This window comes from Podarcis melisellensis, assembly GCF_964234715.1.
Source record: "Podarcis melisellensis genome assembly, chromosome: 9".
NCBI lineage: Eukaryota > Metazoa > Chordata > Lepidosauria > Squamata > Lacertidae > Podarcis > Podarcis melisellensis.
In genome coordinates this window covers 23,314,247-23,336,431 of record NC_138541.1, presented here as the reverse complement: position 1 = coordinate 23,336,431, position 22,185 = coordinate 23,314,247, and the positions used below count along the sequence as shown (strand labels likewise).

At 46.0% G+C, this 22,185-nt stretch overlaps 1 protein-coding gene across 1 annotated transcript in view; it reads left to right on the top strand.

Moving 5' to 3' along the window:
- The first annotated feature begins 13,502 nt into the window (after positions 1-13,502).
- PAPSS1 (3'-phosphoadenosine 5'-phosphosulfate synthase 1) overlaps positions 13,503-22,185 on the top strand; it is a 47,217-nt gene continuing 38,534 nt past the window's right edge. The window contains exon 1 of the mRNA XM_081924984.1: positions 13,503-14,012. Coding sequence (XP_081781110.1) covers positions 13,953-14,012 — 60 coding nt within the window. The 5' untranslated portion in view covers positions 13,503-13,952. The remainder of the gene's footprint in view (positions 14,013-22,185) is intronic.

The following is a 22,185-nucleotide window of genomic DNA, read 5'->3' as shown; positions in this document are numbered from 1 at the left end:
TGTGCCATACCACTTACCAAGCTCATTCTGTACTCTCGAATACTTTTGCCTGGTTGGAAAGTTTCCTTAAACTATGATGAGGCTTCTTGCTTAACTGGAATGAGAGATAGAGAAGGGGTGTAGAAACATCTGGCCTTTGCACTGCTGGAATGAAGCCCACGGTACAACATTAAATCACAGTCATTGCTCCACTTCCCTATGCCTCTGACCCTGCCCAGCACTGGCATACACTGTAAACCCCTAGTAGGTCTCCCACAGGAGAATGCAGTCCTTGTGCTGGAAAACATATGCTAGGCCAGTTTATGATGTCTTCCCACCCAATATTAATGCACTTAAAAGTGGGCTATAACTTTTGTTTTCATAACCAGCAAACAAAGTTAAATCACTGGGTGAACTCACAATTGTGAGGCCTGAGGAGAAATGTAGAAGTTCAGTGTGTGAGCTCTGATGAGTCACAAAGACCTGGGTTGAATTCCACTTCTGCTCCCAAGAAAAGGCCAAATGGGTGGGGGAGATATGCTCTTCCTTTAGCTCCCCTCCCTTTTCTCTGCCACAATGTGGTTTTCCTGAGTCTCTCAACAAATCCTTTGCATTACTGGGATGGTGGTTTGATACACATTCTCCAAACACAAAGCCCACCCACCCACAACTTGCAATGGCTTTGGTGGTCAAATGTGGACTTGGGGTGTGCAGCACTCAATTTCCCCCCTTTTGTTTTGAAGTTTCATAGCCATAAGGATTTTTTTTACATGGAAACATCTCTGTCTTACAGTTTTTAAAGGCTTGCCTTGGGTTGCTCCAGGTCATCCTCGAAAGAGGACTTTTCTACTAAGGGTATGGCAGAGCCACCACAGATTGGCACCACCAATCCAGTGCTTTTTAGTGGACCTGCATGGCTCCAACCTCAGGCTCACCCCAGAACCATTCAGATAAGCAGCAACAACACCAGTGTTGACTCCACTCTACTCTTACCTTTTCCATTTCAGAAGGTGGAAGCAGAGATGGAAAGCAGCCTTTGCCTTAGACAGACCTTAGATAGACCTTTGCCAGCGAAACTTTCCAGGCAAAATGGAGACTTCAGATGCAAGGTTTGGGGTCCCACAATGGTGGCAAACTGATGTTCTCTGGCAACGTTTGTGATGGACTATAATTCTCTCCCCCCCTTATTTATTTTGTGGTAGGGAACTTGCATCCTCACTTCTCTATAGTGGACTGATGCATCCTTGGGCATTATTAGTTGGATTACTGTGAGCAGAAAGGAGGGGTTATTGTTACTGCAGCTCATCCTTCATGCTGCCCTAACTCCCACCCTACAGTCTTCGGTCTCCTCTAAGCAGTGAGTGATGACAACTGCTCTGTATGCATTCAATAAAAGAGCATCACAGACCACCAGCAGACCACCAACCAAAATATTAGAGCAAAAGTGTCTTCAGAGCACATTTAAATATGTTTTTCCACACCTACCTAACAGCACATTTTGTACTTATTCTGTTATACAACCTAATCTTGGAAAGGGACTCACATTTATTTATGTCTGTCTGCAATGGAAAATACTGTCAAAACTGCTGACCTGGGAGCGGAAATGAAAGCAGGCTTAATTCCTTTGGTTTTGTTCATACCAGAGGCCTGCTTTTCCAACACTTTGAGGATAAGTGAATATTTTTGAAACTTAGAACATATAACTAACATCAACATAGAAGGAAACATTCTAAAGAATTCAAGTAAGTATATATTTCACATTCTTTAAAAAACACACCCTCATATTAAAATATTCCTTTCATAGTATTCAACTAGATTTTACTCAGAACAAGCCCAGTGAAAGTAATGAACAAGTTCGATTCATTTATCTCAATAGATCTGTTCTGAATAAATCTTAGTTGAACACCACCTGAAATGCTTGCCTCGGGATCAAAAATAACCTCAGCCTTGTGGGCTAAATGTGACCCTCCACAGATGTACCCAGGGATCAAAAGAATTTGTTTCTCTATGTTACTACGGCAGTCCAAATGATATGTGCCCAGAAGTGGATGGAGGGAACAGTACCAATGACGGAGGAGTAGCAGATGAAATTGATGGAATATGTAGAATTAGCAAACCTAATTAACAGAATAAGAAAGCAGGAAGGAAGAGTTTTAAAAGAACATGGATAAATGTTTGTAGAATATCTGACGAATCATTGTAAATGGGTTAAAATGTTAGCCGTATTAGAGTAAATTCAGTAGAATAAATAAAGCAGATCTAATAAGAAAGGGGAAAAAATATATGGAGCAATTAGAATATGCAGAAGCAATGAATAACTAAAAGGAACCATGGAAGGGGCGGGGAGGGAGAAGTCAATGATCAATGTATTGTTGTATTGGTGTTTTATATTTTATATATATATATATATATATATATATATATATATATATATATATGCAGGTTTTGGTGTCCTCGGGTGTCTTCCCGTGTAAAAGTTGGGGTGTCTAGGCGACGTTTCGACGAGGTCTCACTCGTCATCTTCAGGCTGGTGCTTTCGGCTTCTTGTTACTGGAACAGAGCAGGATCTCAGTGTTTGAGTTCCTATAAATACTGTTGAGGGGGTGTGGTGTATAGCCTCCAATGTTCTGGGCAGAGAGGAAGTTCCCAGGCTAGTGTGCCTTTTCTTCTTTTGTTCCTTAATTACTTGAGGGATATCCTGAGTGATTTCTTGAGTGATATCCTGAGTACCACTTAGGTGGGTCATTAGGTGTGGATTAGTTGCTAAAGTCTTTGTGTCTTGACCTCTTGAACTTTGTGAAGAGTATTTCTGAGAAGATGGCTGTACTGCACTTAGTTGTGCTCTGGCTTGGCTTCGTGTATAGGGGCGAGCTGTGGTTTTGTGGCTTGTGTCAGCCAGATCTGTGTAGGGATTGCAGGGGGGTGCAGCATCCGGAGGTGCCTCCATGGTTTGGCTACTGGATGGTGTCTGTAATTTATCTGTGGAGAGGGTCTGGGTTTGGGTCTGGTGTGGTTGATTGGTGATGGCGTTCTGTGTGCCTCTGGATCTGGTGTCAGTTTTTGTGGGGAGGGCTAATTTCCAGATGTCTGGCAAGCGGGATGTGTCGTCACGCTTGTTCATGTTGTGAGGGTGTTTCTCTATCTCGATGGCTTCCATGATTATTCTCTTGTGGTGATGTTCCATGTTAAAGAGCAATTTGGAATCTGCAAAATTAATTTCGTGTCCTGTTTCTTTCATGTGTTGGAAAAGGGAGGAAAACCTACATCCTAATGACCTACTTGTGAGCTTCGATGTTGTATCTCTCTTCACACAAGTGCCCATTAATGAAGCCTTGACAGCCATTCAAAACAAATACAATCCCCCCGAATACATCTTGGACCTGACCAACCACTGCCTAACCAACACGTACTTCATCCACAATGGACAAAGATACAAACAGATAGAAGGAGCACCTATGGGATCACCCCTCTCACCGGTCATCGCAAACCTGTACATGGAACACTTTGAAACCAATGCTTTAGACAAGTCAGAACACAAACCCAAACTTTGGCTCAGATATGTTGACGACACCTTTGTAATTTGGCCACACGGGAAGGAAAAACTGGATAGCTTCCTCACACATCTCAACAGCCTACACCCCAAAATACAATTCACTATGGAAATAGAAGCCAACAACCAACTTCCCTTCCTTGACGTCCTAATCTACAAAAAACCGGATGGCTCCCTAGGACACACTATCTACCGGAAAAAAACACACACCAACCGCTACTTACATGCACAATCACACCACCACCCTGCACAAATAAACTCCGTAGCCAAGACTCTCATCTCCAGAACCAAACGCCTGGCTGACAAAGACCACTTGACAACTGAGTTACAGAATCTCTCAAATGTGTTAATTGCCAATGGATACCAGCAAAACAGGGTTACGAAGCTAATCCAAAAAGAAACACCCCCCAAAAACCAAGACACAGAAGAAAACAATGGCATGGCCCTCCTTCCTTATATCAAGGGCACTACAGATAAAATTAGCAAAATCCTCCATAAACACAATATCAAAACAGCCTTTTGCACCAACCAAAAAATAGCCAATATCCTCAGAAACCCCAAGGATAAAATCCAGTTGGAAAACCAAGGGGTCTATGAAATACCCTGCAAAGTCTGCCCAGCCACGTACATTGGACAAACAAACAGACGAATAAATGCACGTATCGCAGAACACAAGAATGCCGTCAAAAAAGAAGAAAAAACTTCCTCCCTTTTCCAACACATGAAAGAAACAGGACACGAAATTAATTTTGCAGATTCCAAATTGCTCTTTAACATGGAACATCACCACAAGAGAATAATCATGGAAGCCATCGAGATAGAGAAACACCCTCACAACATGAACAAGCGTGACGACACATCCCGCTTGCCAGACATCTGGAAATTAGCCCTCCCCACAAAAACTGACACCAGATCCAGAGGCACACAGAACGCCATCACCAATCAACCACACCAGACCCAAACCCAGACCCTCTCCACAGATAAATTACAGACACCATCCAGTAGCCAAACCATGGAGGCACCTCCGGATGCTGCACCCCCCTGCAATCCCTACACAGATCTGGCTGACACAAGCCACAAAACCACAGCTCGCCCCTATACACGAAGCCAAGCCAGAGCACAACTAAGTGCAGTACAGCCATCTTCTCAGAAATACTCTTCACAAAGTTCAAGAGGTCAAGACACAAAGACTTTAGCAACTAATCCACACCTAATGACCCACCTAAGTGGTACTCAGGATATCACTCAAGAAATCACTCAGGATATCCCTCAAGTAATTAAGGAACAAAAGAAGAAAAGGCACACTAGCCTGGGAACTTCCTCTCTGCCCAGAACATTGGAGGCTATACACCACACCCCCTCAACAGTATTTATAGGAACTCAAACACTGAGATCCTGCTCTGTTCCAGTAACAAGAAGCCGAAAGCACCAGCCTGAAGATGACGAGTGAGACCTCGTCGAAACGTCGCCTAGACACCCCAACTTTTACACGGGAAGACACCCGAGGACACCAAAACCTGCATTCCTGTACCCGTGAAAATCTACGAAAGCATATATATATATATATATATATATACACACACACACACACACACACACACACACACATACACACACACACACACACACACACACACACACACTGTATGCCCTTCAGGCCTCTTATTGTGACTCTTTCCAGACAGCACTGCTTCCCCCTCTCCAGGCCATACACCTCACTGGCTGTTCTTTGCACCTTCCTTGAGCTTTTTTGCCTGTCTGGAATATGCCCCTGATCTCTGATAACGCCTCTTATTTGCCTGGATGGAAGGTAGAGAGGAGTGGGTTTGAATGTGTGTAGAAACCAGCCTACTAGGCAAAGGTCCACTGCTGCTCCCACTTCGGCTTCTTGCCTCACCTCCCACTGGCATGTGGCCTCCATAAGGTTGCCCAGAACAGAATGCGTGTTCTAGCCCTGTACTGCCAGCCACGGTGGAGGGAGAAGCTAGCCAACCAGCTTAGTCTCAGGGGGGAACTTGCCTGAAGGCAGAGTCCATATACAAGGTCCAGTCCAGCCCTAAGGTCAGGAGTATCTCAGTTCACGTAGGCAGACGATATGGTGGTCAAGAACGCCGAGTGTCCAAGGTCACAAGAAGCAGCAAGGTCTGGCCAGGAACAACAAATGTTGTTTCCAGCAACTGACTGAGGCTGGAAACCCTAATTAAGAAGGCTGGAGCCAGCTGGTTCTCATCAGGAGCAAGAAGGCTTATCAGTAGAAGGTGGAGTCACTTTGTATTCTGCTCCTTCAGGCTGCTGCTTCTGCCGGTGAAGCCAACTCCTGACCCAGGACAATGTGGCCCTTGGGGTAAAAATGGTTCCCCACCCCTGCAGTCACCCACGAACTACCTTAAGCAGCTGGGCAGGACGACTCACCTCTCCATCACCTGATACCATTACAGCATCAGATAATTGACAGATGAGTGACTCCGCCCACCTGTCAAAGTTAGCCCACGAGGGTGGGGAGATGAAGGTCTGACCCACTGGTCCAGAAAGGACCCCCACTTCTTATAGATTAACAACCTATTCTGAAGAAATGTGCTTGCACAGGAAAGCTCATACCAATAACAAACTTGGTTGGTCTCTAATGTGCTACTGGAAGGATTTTGTTTGTTTGTTTCGACTATGGCAGACTAACATGGCTACCTACCTGTAACTAGAACCTGTCTGAAGGGAGCTTCGGATTAAACTTACAAACTACCTCTTTCAACACCTCCCCCCTGCCCCGCAAACATATCAGATAATTTTTTCTGAGACAACTTCCAATTGTTTACCTGCCCATCTCCCATATGTTCTGGTCTGTCTCAAAGTGGTGTCCACAAGGCAAAATATTTCCAGCACCTTGGAAAGCTCCAATTGAACAACTTGCTCTGGTGAAGGATGGAGGTGAACTGAGGCCTTAGAAGTCCTTGCAGACACCCCTACCCCCCCCAAGTTCCAGTTCCCTCAGTCAATGCAGTTTTGTCTCAGCCCAGGGGTACTGCCTGTATACTCCTCTCTCTTGCAATGATATTCAGGGGCAGTTTCTGGAAGTGGGGGGGGGGGTGTCTATTTTTCAGCAAAACTAAAGGCAGCTTCTCTTACTTTGTCCAACCCTCTGGTTTCTGAATCCCCAGACACATGAATGGCCATGGAAACTTGCAAGTTGCAAACAGATGCCTGTAGGCCCAGCCAAAGTTTAATACTTCAAAGCCCCATAGATTTTTTCCCACTGAAATCAATGGGGCTTCAAGTGATTAATGGGTGGTGCCCTATTTGGTGTTTGTGGTGTGTGGGTGAAAGGATACTGCTGAGTGCATTTCTGTAAGAATGCAGTCTTTTAAATTTCTTTTGATGTCCTCACCCATCACTGTTTCTCTTTTTTCTTTTCCTGTTGACTGTTATTATTAATCATGATCACTTTCAGGATGCAGAGGCTCAGAGACAATTGCCCGGACCCACAATTTCAATGGGATGAGTCAAAACTAGGCAAAAAGCTACTTTCCATATTCCAAAAAGCCATCATTAAAGGTAAAGGGACTCCTGACTATTAGGTCCAGTCGTGACCGACTCTGGGGTTGTGGCGCTCATCTCGCTTTATTGGCCGAGGGAGCCGGCGTACAGCATCCGGATCATGTGGCCAGCATGACTAAGCCGCTTCTGATGAACCAGAGCAGCACACGGAAACGCTGTTTACCTTCCCACTGGAGCAGTACCTATTTATCTACTTGCACTTTGACGTGCTTTTGAACTGCTACGTTGGCAGGAGCAAGGACAGAGCAACGGGAGCTCACCCCGTCGCGGGGATTCGAACCGCCAAACTTCTGATCGGCAAGTCCTAGGCTCTGTGGTTTAACCCACAGCACCACCCGCGTCCCTAAAACCATCATTACTTATCCTAAAATGCTGCATTTACATAACCCATGTAGGCTAATTTTAACATGTGTGACAGAGACCTGGTTGGAGGAAGCAGATGGGCCTGTCCTTGCTGCCGCTTGCCCACTGGGTTTCTCTTACGCACAGCAACCCAGGTCATGTGGGTGGGGAGGGGGGGTTGCAGTGATTTTTAGGAAGTCACTAGTTTGCATCAGGCGTCCTACTGGGAAGACCCAGTTTTCTGAGTGCATGTTCTGGAAGTTGGGCAATAGGGGCAGTACAGGATTCCTTTTGGTGTACCGACCTCCCCGCTGCACCAAGGATTCCCTGTCCGAGCTGCTTCAGGTCGTGGCGGATGTTCTCCTGGAGACACCTAGCTTGGTTGTCCTAGGGGATTTTAACATCCATGCCGACACGACCTTACAAGGGGCCGCTCGGGACTTCGTGGAAAGCATGGCCTCCATGGGGCTGTCCCTGAATAAGTTGGGCCCAACTCATAGTCATGGACATGCCTTAGACCTGGTATTCACCTCTAGTGACGTGGGTGATCTGACACTAAGTAAAAGTGAAACCAAAGAAGTGCCATGGTCAGATCACTTCCTGGTGCAACTGGACTTCTCCGCGACCCTTCCCCTCTGCAGGGAGGTGGGACCAATTCGGATGGTCCGCCCCCGCCACTTAATGGATCCAAATGGTTTCCAGAGAGTGGTAGGGGATGCTTTATCCCATGTTGATGGCCTTTCAGCTGATTCCCTGGTGGCCCGCTGGAATGCGGAGTTAACCAGGGCTATTGACTGTCTGGCTCCGAAGCGCCCTCTCCGATTGCATGGAGCCCGGACAGCCCCGTGGTTTTCTTCGGAGCTGAGGGCGATGAAACAATCGCTGAGACGGCTAGAGCGTCGGTGGCAGAAAACTCACTCCGAATCTGACTGGACACAGGTTAGAGCTCAACGTCGAGCCTACCAAGTGGCGATAGCGACGGCGAAGAAGACTTTCTTCACCGCCTCTATTGCATCTGCAGAAAATAGTAGCAGGAGACTCTTTCAGGTGGTCCGCAATTTAATGGAACCACCTTTACCACCGGGGCCTTGTAAAGACCCCAAGATCTCCTGCAACGATTTTGCAAAGTTTTTTGCAGATAAAATCACTCATATTCGGAAGGAGCTAGACACCACCGTGGGAGCAGGGCTGGGGCGGGAGAGTGCTAGAGCCCTGTCTGGTCAAGTTGCATGGAATCAGTTTCAATCCGTTACCCCCGAGGATGTGGACAGGCTGCTTGGACGCGTGAAACCAACCACCTGTCTCCTTGATCCTTGCCCATCCTGGCTAATAAAAGCAAGCCGGGAAGGGCTGGGCGATGGGCTCTGCGGGGTGGTGAATGCTTCCCTCTGTGAGGGAACATTCCCAGATCCACTGAAAGAGGCGGTCGTTAAACCGCTTCTTAAAAAACCATCTTTAGACCCGGCCAGTATGGCCAACTATCGCCCAGTCTCAAATCTTCCATTCTTGGGCAAGGTGATTGAGCGTGTGGTTGCTGAACAACTCCAGGCACGCCTGGAGGATGCGGACCATTTGGATCCCTTCCAATCGGGGTTCAGGCCTCATCATGGGACCGAAACTGCCTTGGTCGCACTGGTTGATGATCTCCGGCGAGCTAGGGACAAAGGTGAGAGTTGTTTCCTAGTTCTGCTGGATCTCTCAGCGGCCTTTGATACAATCGACCATAACATCCTTCTGGACCGTCTAGAGGGGCTGGGAGCTGGGGGCACTGTTATACAGTGGTTTCGCTCCTTCCTCCTGGGCCGTGTTCAGAAAGTGGTGGTGGGGGATGAGTGTTCAGACCCTTGGGCCCTCACTTGTGGGGTACCTCAGGGTTCCGTCCTCTCCCCCATGCTTTTTAACATCTATATGAAGCCGCTGGGAGAGCTCATCAGGGGGTTTGGACTGGGTGTCCATCAATATGCAGATGATACCCAGCTCTACCTCTCTTTCAAATCAGAACCAGTGAAGGCGGTGAAGGTCCTGTGTGAGTGCCTGGAGGCGGTTGGAGGATGGATGGCGGCTAATGGATTGAGGCTGAATCCTGACAAGACAGAAGTACTGTTTTTGGGGGACAGGGGGCGGGCTGGTGTGGAGGACTCCCTGGTCCTGAATAGGGTAACTGTGCCCCTCAAGGACCAGGTGCGTAGCCTGGGAGTCATTTTGGACTCACAGCTGTCCATGGAGGCACAGGTCAATTCTGTATCCAGGGCAGCTGTCTACCAACTCCACCTGGTACGCAGGCTGAGACCCTACCTGCCCGCAGACTGTCTCGCCAGAGTAGTGCAGGCTCTAGTTATCTCCCGCTTGGACTACTGCAATGCGCTCTACGTGGGGCTACCTTTGAAGGTGACTCGGAAACTACAGCTAATCCAGAATGCGGCAGCTAGACTGGTGACTGGGGGCGGCCGCCGAGACCACATAACACCGGTCTTGAAAGACCTACATTGGCTCCCAGTACGTTTCCGAGCACAATTCATTTTTTTTTTTAAAATAATAATTTTTATTGGGTTTTCACAACAAGAAGCATAAAAAGAATACAACACAACATAAGAGAAAGACAAAACATGTACACAAAAAAGAAAAAACCTTACAAACTAAAAGACTTCCCCATACCTCTCCTACTTTGCATCCTTGTTTTACAATTTTTTAGCAACCCTTCACGTTTCCGAGCACAATTCAAAGTGTTGGTGTTGACCTTTAAAGCCCTAAACGGCCTCGGCCCAGTATACCTGAAGGAGCGTCTCCACCCCCATCGTTCTGCCCGGACGCTGAGGTCCAGTGCCGAGGGCCTTCTGGCGGTTCCCTCATTGCGAGAAGCAAAGCTACAGGGAACCAGGCAGAGGGCCTTTTCGGTAGTGGCGCCCGCCCTGTGGAACGCCCTCCCAGCAGATGTCAAAACGATAAACAACTACTTGACATTCAGAAAACATCTTAAGGCAGCCCTGTTCAGGGAAGTTTTTAATGTATGATATTTTAGTGTTTCCTGGTTTCTATGGAAGCCGCCCAGAGTGGCTGGGGGGCCCCAGCCAGATGGGCGGGGTATAAATAATAAATTATTATTATTATTATTATTATTATTATTATTATTATTATTACTTATGATCTGCTTTTCGTGCAACAGAACATTGCTGTGATTGTTGAGTTTTACTTAATAGTGCAAGAAATCTTAAGGGACATTTGCTATAAATAAATGGAGATAAAACTCAAGAGGCCATCATTATACCCCTCTAGAAATAGCATCATAGCTTTTCTCTTTTTTTTTTTAAAAAAAAGTTTGAGTGACCTCTAGTGGAGAACACATACCAATGCAGAAATTAAATTGCTTGCAATCTCTCCTGCTAACACATCTGCAAAACAGCTACAACATGCAAATGGGAAAATATATGCAGCTTCTTTCTTATAACATCTAAAATAAGACGACAGCCCATTTGGGAAAAGCCTAAGGAATAAAGGTGTTTTTAACACTCCTTGAGAGCACCCCCTGCAAGTGCCTCTGATATAGCTGGAGGGAAGTGTTCCAAAGTCTGTCCCGAATCTCCCATACTTGTGTTCCCTTGGATAAGACTCTGGGTTCTAATATTGTGAGAGGGGAAGAGAAAACATCTCTGTATCATTCATTTTCTTCACATTGTGTAATGTTTTGATCACTGCATCTTATTTAGACCCTATCTGGGGAAAGTGTGAACAATGGGGAAAGTGGATAGAGAAGTCTCTCTCTCTCTCTCTCTCTCTCTCTCTCTCTCTCTCTCTCTCTCTCTCTCTCTCTCTTTCTCTCTCTCTCTCATAACACTCTAACTTGTAGACATCCAAGGAAGCTGAATGCTGGAAGATTCAGGACAGATAAACTGAATTTCAAATCAAGGATCTGAGAATAATCTAAAGCACAATGATTTAGCAGTGCACCAAAATATCCTAATATTGCCGACTACTCAGATTAGACCCACTAAAATTAATGTACATAATTTACCTAACCTTTACTGTTAATCTAGATTGATGCACTTTAATTACACTTTTCACAATCGGCATGGTAAAAGGGCAAAGAATGAGAGAAGTTTATCTAGCGTAAGAAAAATGTGTGTTGAAAGGATTCTCAAATATCAATAATTTTTGAAAGCTTGTTTTCCACTGCTAATGAGCTATTTAATGGCTGCTGTAAGGGGTGAAAACTTCAGGAAAACAGGCTTAGGTGTTAAGAAAGAACTTCCTGTTAAAAAGCCGCTGGCCAATGGAAGTGGTTGTGCAGTTAAATATTGATTGCTTTTCTTTGTGGAGACTTTGAGCAAGGCGGTAGATCAGCCTACACTGGTTCAGAAGCGAATTTTCCTTTAAAATTCTGCCATGCTTGCAAGAGGCTGGTGAACCCCTGAAAAATCTTCCCATTTTTCACTGGCAGGGGGTTGGACTAGCTGGCACCTGGGATCCCTTCCAGATCTACAATTATATGATTCTATGGAAACAGGCAAATCTTTCCGATTTCCCTGGAACAAGTACATATCTCTGAAAGTGCTTCAACAATGGGACGTGCCGATACATTTGCACCACACCATGCTCAGCCCGCCCAACCTCCCCGGGAGCAGCTGTGGTACAACCGACCAGAGGTGCGGGGAGTGGTGCACAGGGCCGGATTTAGGTTTGATGAGGCCCTAAGCTGCTGAAGGTAATGGGGCCCTTTATATGTCCAGCTGTCCTTTGTCAACAACCAATTGTCACTGTTCTTTTGTGTTGAATATATGCTATATGGTAATTTATGGACCTAACAGCTATCTAAAGCCATTTGCCACTGTTACTGTTTTATTGTTTTTTTATCTTGTATTTTGGAAATGTACATCATTTTGTTTTTATTTTAAAAAAATTTGGGGCCCCCAAGAAAGGGGGCCCTAAGCTATAGCTTGTTTAGTTTATACTCCTCAGAGTACTGCGAAAGAATGATGTCAATCAACATTTGATGATCTCCTTCTACTGGTCCACAATAGAAAGGGTCCTTTCATACTGCATCATGGTGTGGTACGCTGGTTTGACATCAATTGATAGGAAGTGTCTACAGAGGGTGGTGAATACAGCACAATATATTATGGGCTGTCCCGTGAATCCGCTGGATGACATTGCGGAAGAACGTTGCCTCAGGAGAGTGAGGAAAATTCTCAGGGATGATTCACACCCTGGCTGGCACTTTCTTGATCTCCTGCCCTTGGGCAGAACATATAGAAGCATGATTAGTTGCACCAACAGGGTAAATAACAGCTTCTATCCGTGGGCTGTTAAAGCCATCCAGTAGTGATGTATGGAAGCGAGAGCTGGACCATAAAGAAGGCTGATCACTGAAGAATTGATGCTTTTGAATTATGGTGCTGGAGGAGACTCTTGAGAGTCCCATGGACTGCAAGAAGATCAAACCTATCCATTCTTAAGGAAATTAGCCCTGAGTGCTCACTGGAAGGACAGATCCGTGAAGCTGAGGCTCCAATACTTTGGCCACCTCATGAGAAGAGAAGACTCCCTGGAAAAGACCCTGATGTTGGGAAAGATTGAGGGCACAAGGAGAAGGGGACGACAGAGGACGAGATGGTTGGACAGTGTTCTCAAAGCTACCAGCATGAGTTTGACCAAACTGCGGGAGGCAGTGGAAGACAAGAGTGCCTGGCGTGCTCTGGTCCAGGGGGTCACGAAGAGTCGGACACGACTAAATGACTAATCAACAACAAATTAAGAACTGTAAGGGTGGGATTTGGCACTCCTGTCTTCCACTGCCTTCCGCAGTTTGGTGGGATATATAAATGCAACCGAGGATGCTCAGCTGCCTTCCTCCCACCTCCGCCTCTCCTTCCTCCACCACCATCAGCAGCAGGCAAAAGAGAGCAGCTCCGGCCAGGCTAGAGGGGCAAACCCGGAAGCACTGGTCCCCATCCGCTATTCCTCCTCCTTCCCTTTCATAGGCCGGAGCCGTCGTAGACACCGCCCTCCCCCGCCTCGCGCATTTCCCGCCCCCGCCCTCGTCTGGCAAGGCGCGCGCGGAGAGGCAAGCGCTGTGCGGCGTGGCAGTCAAGAGTTGCGCGCCCGCGCGCGTCCTGGGAAGAAACCGGGAGCGCGCCGACGTGCGCGTGGCCAGAGCTCTCTCTCTCTCTCTTTCTCACTCCGCCCGGCCGCCTGTTTTTTGCTCCTCCCCTTTCGGTCCCTTCTCCTCCTTGGCTCGCGCCCCACCTACTCCACCCGTCTCCGTTTCACCAGGCAGGCGCAGGCGCGCGCGCAAGAGCCTCCCAGCGCCAAGCCGGCATCTCCGAGCAAGCAGCAGCAGCATCCTCCCCTCCCCTCCCCTCACGCCTCCTCCCTCTCATTCTCTCTCGCTCCCTCCCCTACCCCCTCGCCTTCAGGCCCCGCGCCGAATCCTAGCTCTCAGCGCGCGCGCGCCTTGCCTCTGCGCTCGCCCTTCCTTTCTGTCCCCGCATCTCCTCCTCTTCTGCCAACATCCCCGGCGTCCTGGGCTCTCTTGCAAATGGATTTGCCCGCGAGCCACTGCAAAAAAGTCAAGCTGAGCAACAAAGTGCAGAGTTGGGTAAGTCTGGGGGGGGGGGCGTTTTTTGGTTTAGCTAGCTGCAGTTTGGCAAAATAGCGCACCTGGTGAGGGGAAGGTGGCCCCTTCCCAATGAAGAAAACAGTCCAAAGAGGAAGGGGGGGGGGGAGAGGGATGCCGCCCTGCCGGGATGCGGCTTTGCTTGAGCAACCTTTTGGCGTGCTGGTTTTTACTGCTGGCTGCCGGAGGCTCGAGTGGGGCGAGCGCAGCGGCTTGCAGCGCCTCTCTCTCTGCGTTTGCACAAGATGGGGCAGCCTTGGGAAGTGGGTGGAGGGAATAACGCAGGCGGCTTGGGATACGAAGCCTTGCTGGCTCGGCAGGAGGATCGCATTTCAATAGATTCCACTGACGTGTCTGCATTTTTTTTTTGAGGGAGGAAAAAAGAGAGGAAGGCAATTCATCTCTGCTCTCCTCGCTGCAAATGTCTCTGGTATAGCTTGTCTTTATGAATGAAGTTAAATGTGCCAGTTCTCCGTTGCTAAGAGTGGCCTTATAGCGCCGTGTTTGCTTTAAAAGTTGTGGGTGGCAAGCATAACTGTGATGCAGAGGAGCATGTAACCTCATTCAGCATCATCCCCCCCCTTTTTCCTCCTTTTTCTTCATGTCTATTGGAGGAGGAAAGGAGTGGGATCTCAAGAGTACAATGTGAGCATTCATAAATCTTGGGCAGCCCCAACACTGAAGTTCTTTGTGGGTTGCCTGTTGAATGAGAGCACTGTGGAAGGAGGCATGAACAAACTTGGGTTTTACTTGCAAAGGTGCCAACAGGTCAATTTACAGTGCTGGCCAAAGGCTAGGAAACTACTGGGGGCAGTGGTGGAAAGAGGCCTTTGCTAGAAAAGAGGTGGTGTGCTTTGATGGCATAATTAATAGCTGTAATTATTGGGGGGGGGGAAGAGCTATGTTGCTTTCTTAATGCATGATTCTAAAAGCTTTATCATGATACTTTTCAAATGGAAGAAGAAATTTAAAAGGCGTCCTTCACCTACTTCATATCAAAGATTATGCTTTAGAAAAAAGACTAGTCTTGTGATGTGTGATGAACATTCATTGTGAGACCCAGAATCTGGCCATGTGAACATAGGAACTGCCCGATACCACCAAGCTAGTGGTCCATCTGCCTCAGTATTGTCTACACTGACTGGCAACAACTCTCCAGGGTTTCAGATGGGGAAGTTTTCCCCATCCCTTTCTGGAGATGCTGAGGATTGAACCTGTGACCTCCTTCTTGCAAAATAGATGCTCTTCTACTCTGCTATATCCCTTTCTAAAGGGCTATCAAGGAGGGTGGGGTTGGGCAGTTAAGGTGATGCAGAGAGCATGTTATTGGTGGTTAGAATTCCTTGATGGTCTGCCTTCAGTTAGTTAGAGCGTGGCGCTGGTAAGGCCAAGTTTGCAGGTTCCACCCCTGTTTGGGACATCTGCATATTCCTGCATTCCAACTCTGATTCTAAGGCCAGAAAGAAGTCTGAAATGAGCGTTGAATCACACTAACCTCAGATCCCCGCTTGAGTTCCATAGCTTCTTCTGGTATGCCTCCTGTAGTGGCACTTTAGCTAAAAGGAAAAGTGTTCCTGATGAAAATGTGTAGCCCAGAAGAGCAGCTGGAGTGCTCTTACTTTACATAACCCTTAGCCAAATCATGGCTTAGCACAGGGGTTGCCAACCTTTTCAGGCCTGTGTGCTGCCAGTGCCACTGGCGGAGGGAGAGGAGTGTGGGGGGAGCGTACTGCCCCTGGCAGTGCAATCCTGGCAGGGTGCCATCGCGGCTGTCCCCTGCCTCAGGACACGCGCCGGCCCTGCCCCTTCTCCCCCCCCCCCCCCGTGCCGAAGCATGGAGCTCCGCCACTGGTCAGTTCCACTCCTTCTGGTCACTTTTCTCCCCATCCCCTGATCAGATCAGTTTCCATCCCTCCAAAAGGTAGAAACAGAGACTGTGCATGTGCTTTACTTTTTCAAGGAATCTGGGTAAAACGCGAACCCAGTGGAATTGACCTGAGCCTTGAAAAGCCCAAATTAATTCACAGAGGAAGTGGGAAAGAATGCCACTCTTGCAACTTTCCCTTCAGCTCCATGCACTTTTTGAGGGAGAAAATGTTAACCACTTCCATCACCTCATGACCAAGGAGGCATTTGGACGGAGGCTTTGTGGGGGCTAGGAAAAGACTCTAAGGGTGCTGTTTTGGGGAACGGACTTAGTATAAGCATGTGGGTTCCTAGAGAGAAGTTCATGACCACTTCTTGCCTCCCCTGGTCCTGCCACTGTCTTGCAATCTGTGGCAGAGACATGGTTTGATGGTAAGTACCTTTGAAACCAGACTCGCCATTTGTCTCCTACAGACAAACCATGAGCTCTAAATGAAGATCAAGCCACAGTTACATCTCATAGTTCATCATGTGACAAACCATGAAATCAGAGGCTCTAAGCTCAGGGTGGGGAACCTTTTCGGCCTGGGGTGCCAGATCTTTATTTCATCCCCTGCTATGCCAACTTTGACCAGAGGGCAGCAGCACCCTTAGTTGACATCAGGAGACTGATAGTTGGGTAGCTCTGCCCACCTGTCAAAGTGGACCCATGGGGGAGGGTTCTGCTTCATCTGCAGGAAGCATGTTGGCAGAACAGCAACCAGCTAATGAGTGGAGGGTTTGGTCTTGCTTTCTGCAGGGGTCTGGTTCACATTCAGTTCCCCACCCCTGCTCTAAGTCACACCTTGGTTCTGCCCCTGTTTCTGTAATTTTTTTAAAAAAGTAAATTTTCTTAGCTCAAGTGAAACAAATTATTCCACTCAGCGTTCAAAACTCACCCGGCACCAGTCGCGTTGCACGACAGGCAACTGGCCTTTTGCAAGCAAGGGGAGAGATGTTTGGTTGCCAGGTTTGGTGGCTAACATTTCCATCTGGCTGGTTGGTGATGCTGCACTAGTTAGCTGGTTTGTGGTGCACCAAAAGACATGTCTCTTTTGATGCTGCCCTGCCCTGCGAACCAGCTGATCTGTGAGGCAGTGCAGCACCAGAAGATGCACCAATAGGAGGCTGGACCTTTGATCTGATCCAAGAGGACTGGTTTTATGTTTTTATGGTAATGTATTGCCCTTTATTCAAAGTTTCAGATAATCAAAGTGTGGCTATTATAACAGCTTGTTATGATTTCTCATCCTTCTTGTAAAGTAATAATTCCACCTCTGTCTTTCTGCACTAGGGGTGGGTGTACGCGCGCGCATACATGTGTGAGTTCATAACCTTATTTATTTACTTTGACCACTTCATGTACCTCGTAATGTAGCTTGCTTGAGCCAGAGGCTTGTTAGTCTTCAAGGTTGCATAAGTCTCTTTTTTAAATGTTACCTATGGAAGACACCTGACCCAACACTCTTCTCTGGCTGTGCCCTGTAGGACCAGATCAGTACTAGAAGACATACTCTTCTTGACAGTCTCACTGCTACTTAACATAGTTGTCATTGAGGACTCCCTGGTAAGCTTTGAAAATGAAATTAGCAGGGTTCCTAGGAACACGGTTGGTTGTGCTCATACCACACTAAAGGTTATCCAGTACTGTGCAGTGTAACTTTATCATGCTACTCAGTAACTTTGTATAACATCAATATAAATGGTACTACTCCTTTTTAGTAATGCATGACTGCTATAGGTAAGAGGTCTATAGATAATGAGCTGCCAAGCACTCTGGTACTCGGTGGTAGAGCACCCTGTTGCTGAGTAAACCCAGCACAATCATGGACAGCAGATAAGTTAGCTTGAGAAAAGCCAACAAAGCTGGATTTCAGCCCAGAAACCTAGTAAGTCAACATTCTATCCTTTCAGGCTTCAGACATTGTGAAAGTTCAGGGTGCTAATTCTGAAAAGGACCAGTTACAGATAGATAGCCGTGTTGGTCTGCCATAGTCAAAACAAAAAAAATTCTTTCCAGTAGCACCTTAAAGACCAACTAAGTTAGTTCTTGGTATGAGCTTTCATGTGCATTTTGGTATCTGAAGAAGTGTGCATGCACACGAAAGCTCATACCAAGAACTAACTTAGTTGGTCTTTAAGGTGCTACTGGAAAGAATTTTTTTTGTTCTGAAAAGGACGTTACTGACATTCCGAGGCACAACTTTCAAAGCAGCTCAGTAAAAGTTTGCACAAATGCTTCCTAAATCAAGACGTGATTATTCTTCCCTCTCTTTAATTTCTTTTTAGTTTGGACTAAATTTCTTTTTTAGTATTTATAGGGCTGGGATGTGGGGATATTCTAACTGTTTCCCTTCTGTTTTCTAAGACGCAGAACTACCTGTTAAAGGCAGATGCATATACCCACCCTTAAAGGCTGCTGTATGTAGGGAATCCTCTCAAAAAATTTAAGTGTGGGGCAGTTTGGAGCAGAGAAGCCATTTCCCTCTCTTCCCCCAGCATAGGATTGCAGCCATGTGTTTTTTGGGTAAAAGTGGAGTTTTGCATATTTCTTCAGTACGCACAACCTTGCCTAACCTTGGATCATGCTTCCCTTGATAAATGTGTGATTCTGGTTTGTTTAAACGCTCTGAACCTGGGCAGGTGACCTTAGCGGGGATGAGGTCTGTTCACTTTAGCTTCAGTAAAACAAGGAAGGGGGTGTTTAATTGGCCTTGACGTTGGATTGGTACAAAAGCTGCCAGTAGCAAGGTTCCAAATAGAACATAACAATTGCTTAGAGATTTTTATATCTTCTGCAAGTATCTGCATTGCCTGTTCTAAATTTTTTACTGGAGTTCAGTCCAGATTACAGTGAATAGATTAGGTGGGTGGTGTTGCCGAGGTGGATTTCCCCCCCCCCCCCGCAGCCTTCCTGATTTCACCCACTTCTCACAAAATGTTAGTGTCATGCTTTCACATCCGGTCTGTGGTATACTAAGAAAATATAAACCCTATTAGGGAAGAACTGTAGCTCAGTAACAGAACATCTGACTCTCATGCAGAAGGTCCCTGGTATTTCCTGGGAATAGCAGTTGCCTGAAACCCTGGAAAGGCACAGCCAATCAGCATAGACAACACTGAGCTAAATGGGCCAATAGTCTGACTAGATATAACAGTGCATAGACAATAATAGAACCTAAAATATGCAAATATACTATATTGTTCTCAAATAATGTATACAGTATGCAGTCGATATAGTAGAAGACTGATTGCAAGTCCTTTTTGACTAATTAGGTTTTTTCAGTCATGACCAAATTTCTTCAAATACATACATCACTGAGAGAAGATCATTTCTTGTTCTCCACAAGGATGCAAATAGGATATTTCACTCAAATTACATTCGCTGGTTCTTACGAGGACCAAAACAGAAGGCTTTCCAATGTGGAAAATCTACCTCTCCTTGTGATATTGGAATTTCTTGCCCTTTCTGGGAAGCTAATGACCATTTCAATATGGACTGTTTCTATCAATTCTTACCAAACTTGAAAAAAACCCCAAAACATAGCTGAACAAGAAGGGGCTTTTTTAAAAAAAAAAAAAAAAGAGAAAAGCAATGGGGTATTTATGACCAGAGAACTGTTCTTTCTTGCAGCTTGGCAAGCCAGGTAAGTATTCTCTGAAGTTGGCAAGCAGGCGTAGCCAACTGAGTTTCTGGACCTTCTCCAGTTTTTGTTTAAGCAAACTATTATATCCCCTGTATTTTAACACTTCAGTTTGCTATCATGATGGTTCCTATGTCCAGGAAAGCAAAACTTGAAGATTATCTGCTCGCTTTTCTTGTTGCTGTGGAGATAATCTCATACTTCTGCTTCTCAAAGGAAGTTCCTATGTCAGCTGTTAGTGCAAGATTTTAGTTAAATGTTTTTGCCAACAATGCCTAATTTGTTAAACTGCTGTTGCTGTTTGGAGGTGAGATTACCTTTGTAGGTTCACAGTGCCTGTATGTTAAGAAGTCAGCAGCCAGCAGGAAACTTAGAAATTGTAGGCCTATTGTATATTTGGTAAGTGTTGTATATGTGACAGTTATTCCCCACTTTTTAGGGCAGTGTCAGCAGAGTTTCTTGTGTCATGATTCTCAACTGTTCTTTGTTGATGCAGGTGCCATGGAAAGTTGGGATGCTTAGGGTTAAGTTTTCAAAAAATGCCTAAAATGTTTTAGGTTTGACCTTTCGTTACAGCCCAAGGCCCAAGTATTATTTCCTCTTCCTTGAATGGGCAATCCGGGTTGACCTTTGTTTCTCTGCTTCCACCATCCTGATGCAGTTCAGGCTACTTGTGTCAATTTCACAGGCAAGATCTAGAAATGCTTAGCTAAGTTCTGTGCTAGTGGACTTCAGCTGGAGCTAGCTGGTGATGAGGCCCCATGAAGTCTACATTGTTTATCTGCCAGGAGAATAGAAAGAGAGACTTTTGGTTCCAGGCTCAGCTGTTGCTGCAGCAGGTAATTGAATCGTAGAATTGGAAGGGATCATTAGGGTTATCTAGTCCAACCCCCTTTTTGCCCCACATGGGTCTTGAACCCACAACCCTAAGTCGTGCTCTACCGACTGAGCTAAGCTGATAGTTCAGAAGTTAGAAGAAACTTTAATTCTATCTTTATCATGCTCTGTATATTCTGCTTGGTTATAGTGCAACTGGTATAGTTTGATCCAAGGGGATTCTGAATTCACATTCTTATCTCCAGCCTTTTAGCCAGGCTACCGTAGAGTCATATTTCTCTGTATTCCGAACTAGCAGCCTCATATCCAGTGCTGCACAGGAGTTTTAAGAAACAAAAGGGGGAAAGTGCAGTTATTTGAAGTCAGTTGCTAAAATCAGTGCAATTTTGAAAGGTTCATTCTGCCACCTTGAGTTAAAATGGTACCCATTTTTGTATTCGAAAATAGACATAAATATATAGCAAATATGGTGGGAGCCAACAGCTGTTCTACTAATGGTTCTACTTAGATGCCCAAGTAAGGTGGTATTCTTTGTGACCCTCTGGGGATGCCAGGGTGCAGAGAAGGGAAATAACAATTTTAAGGACCCCACACTAAGTTACAGCAGGCTAAACCCGAGTAGCCAATTTGGTGCATTCCAGATGTTAACTGCAGCCCACATGATTCCTGAGTTATTGCCATTCTGGCTAGGGCTGATGGGAGTTGGGAGTCCAATCCATCTGGAAAATACCATGTTGGCTATCCCTGGAAACTTGTTTAGATAACGCAATTTTGTCTTGTGAAACAGCTTTCAAATCTTGCTCTGTTGAAAACAGGCAGGGCTTTACAAGCCATCTTTATCGGTCATTGTTTTTGTAGTGATTCAGCCTCCAAGTAACAGTTGGAGAGATTCAGCTAAGAATATGTTGGGTGACTGGACAGCTGCTACCTCTTAGCATAGCCTACCTTGCAGGGTGCTTGCAAAGATAAAATTGTGTGAGTATGTTGTTGTGACTTGGCCTTCTAAATGGGTTTAGCTTGGAAGTGGAGGTGGTGTGATAACTTACATAACACATTGTTAGTCAATGAAGGTCTAGGACATGGCTGGTGTAGGGAAGGGAAAAACCGTTGCGGTTGTGTAAATGGATGTGTACAATGGTAAGGAGTGGAACTGTGTTAGGCAATAACGTATTTAATTGTGATGACCTCCAGATCCTTCTGCTTTTTCTAGTTAGGCATAGACTAGAGGAGAAATGGCATTTAAGTAACTTGAGGTTTGTATGTGTTCCGCTTTTGAAAGACTAGTATAATTCCATTGTCAGAAGAACCCCAAGTGGGGTAAAGTAGATTGTAGGCAAATTAAATGTAGTAGAGACCAGAGTGGCTTTAAAAAGAAATTAAATTTTTGCCTGTAGCTTCTTATTTTTGTCTTGTGGTTAGTGCATAAGGCTGCACTCTGTTTTCAAGAAGTTAAATTGTTTAAATGCTGGCATTGCAAAACCATGAGATTCAGAGCTGCCCGATCCAAGTGCACATAATTTTATTTTGGGAGTTAACGTATGGATTTTTGACTGCAGCACGGGGCAATACCCCCAAGACAAATATTGCGGAAGCCATGGGGAGCCCAAGAAGTAAGTTGGTGTGTGTAGTGGAGAACAACTATGAATCAGGAGCTTCCCAGTTTAAATCTGATCTTTGCCATGCTTTGTAGCTTGCCTATCTCTAACCTCAGCCGTATATCTGTTATATGGAAATAACACTTACCAGGTTGCCGGCAAGAATTATAGTGA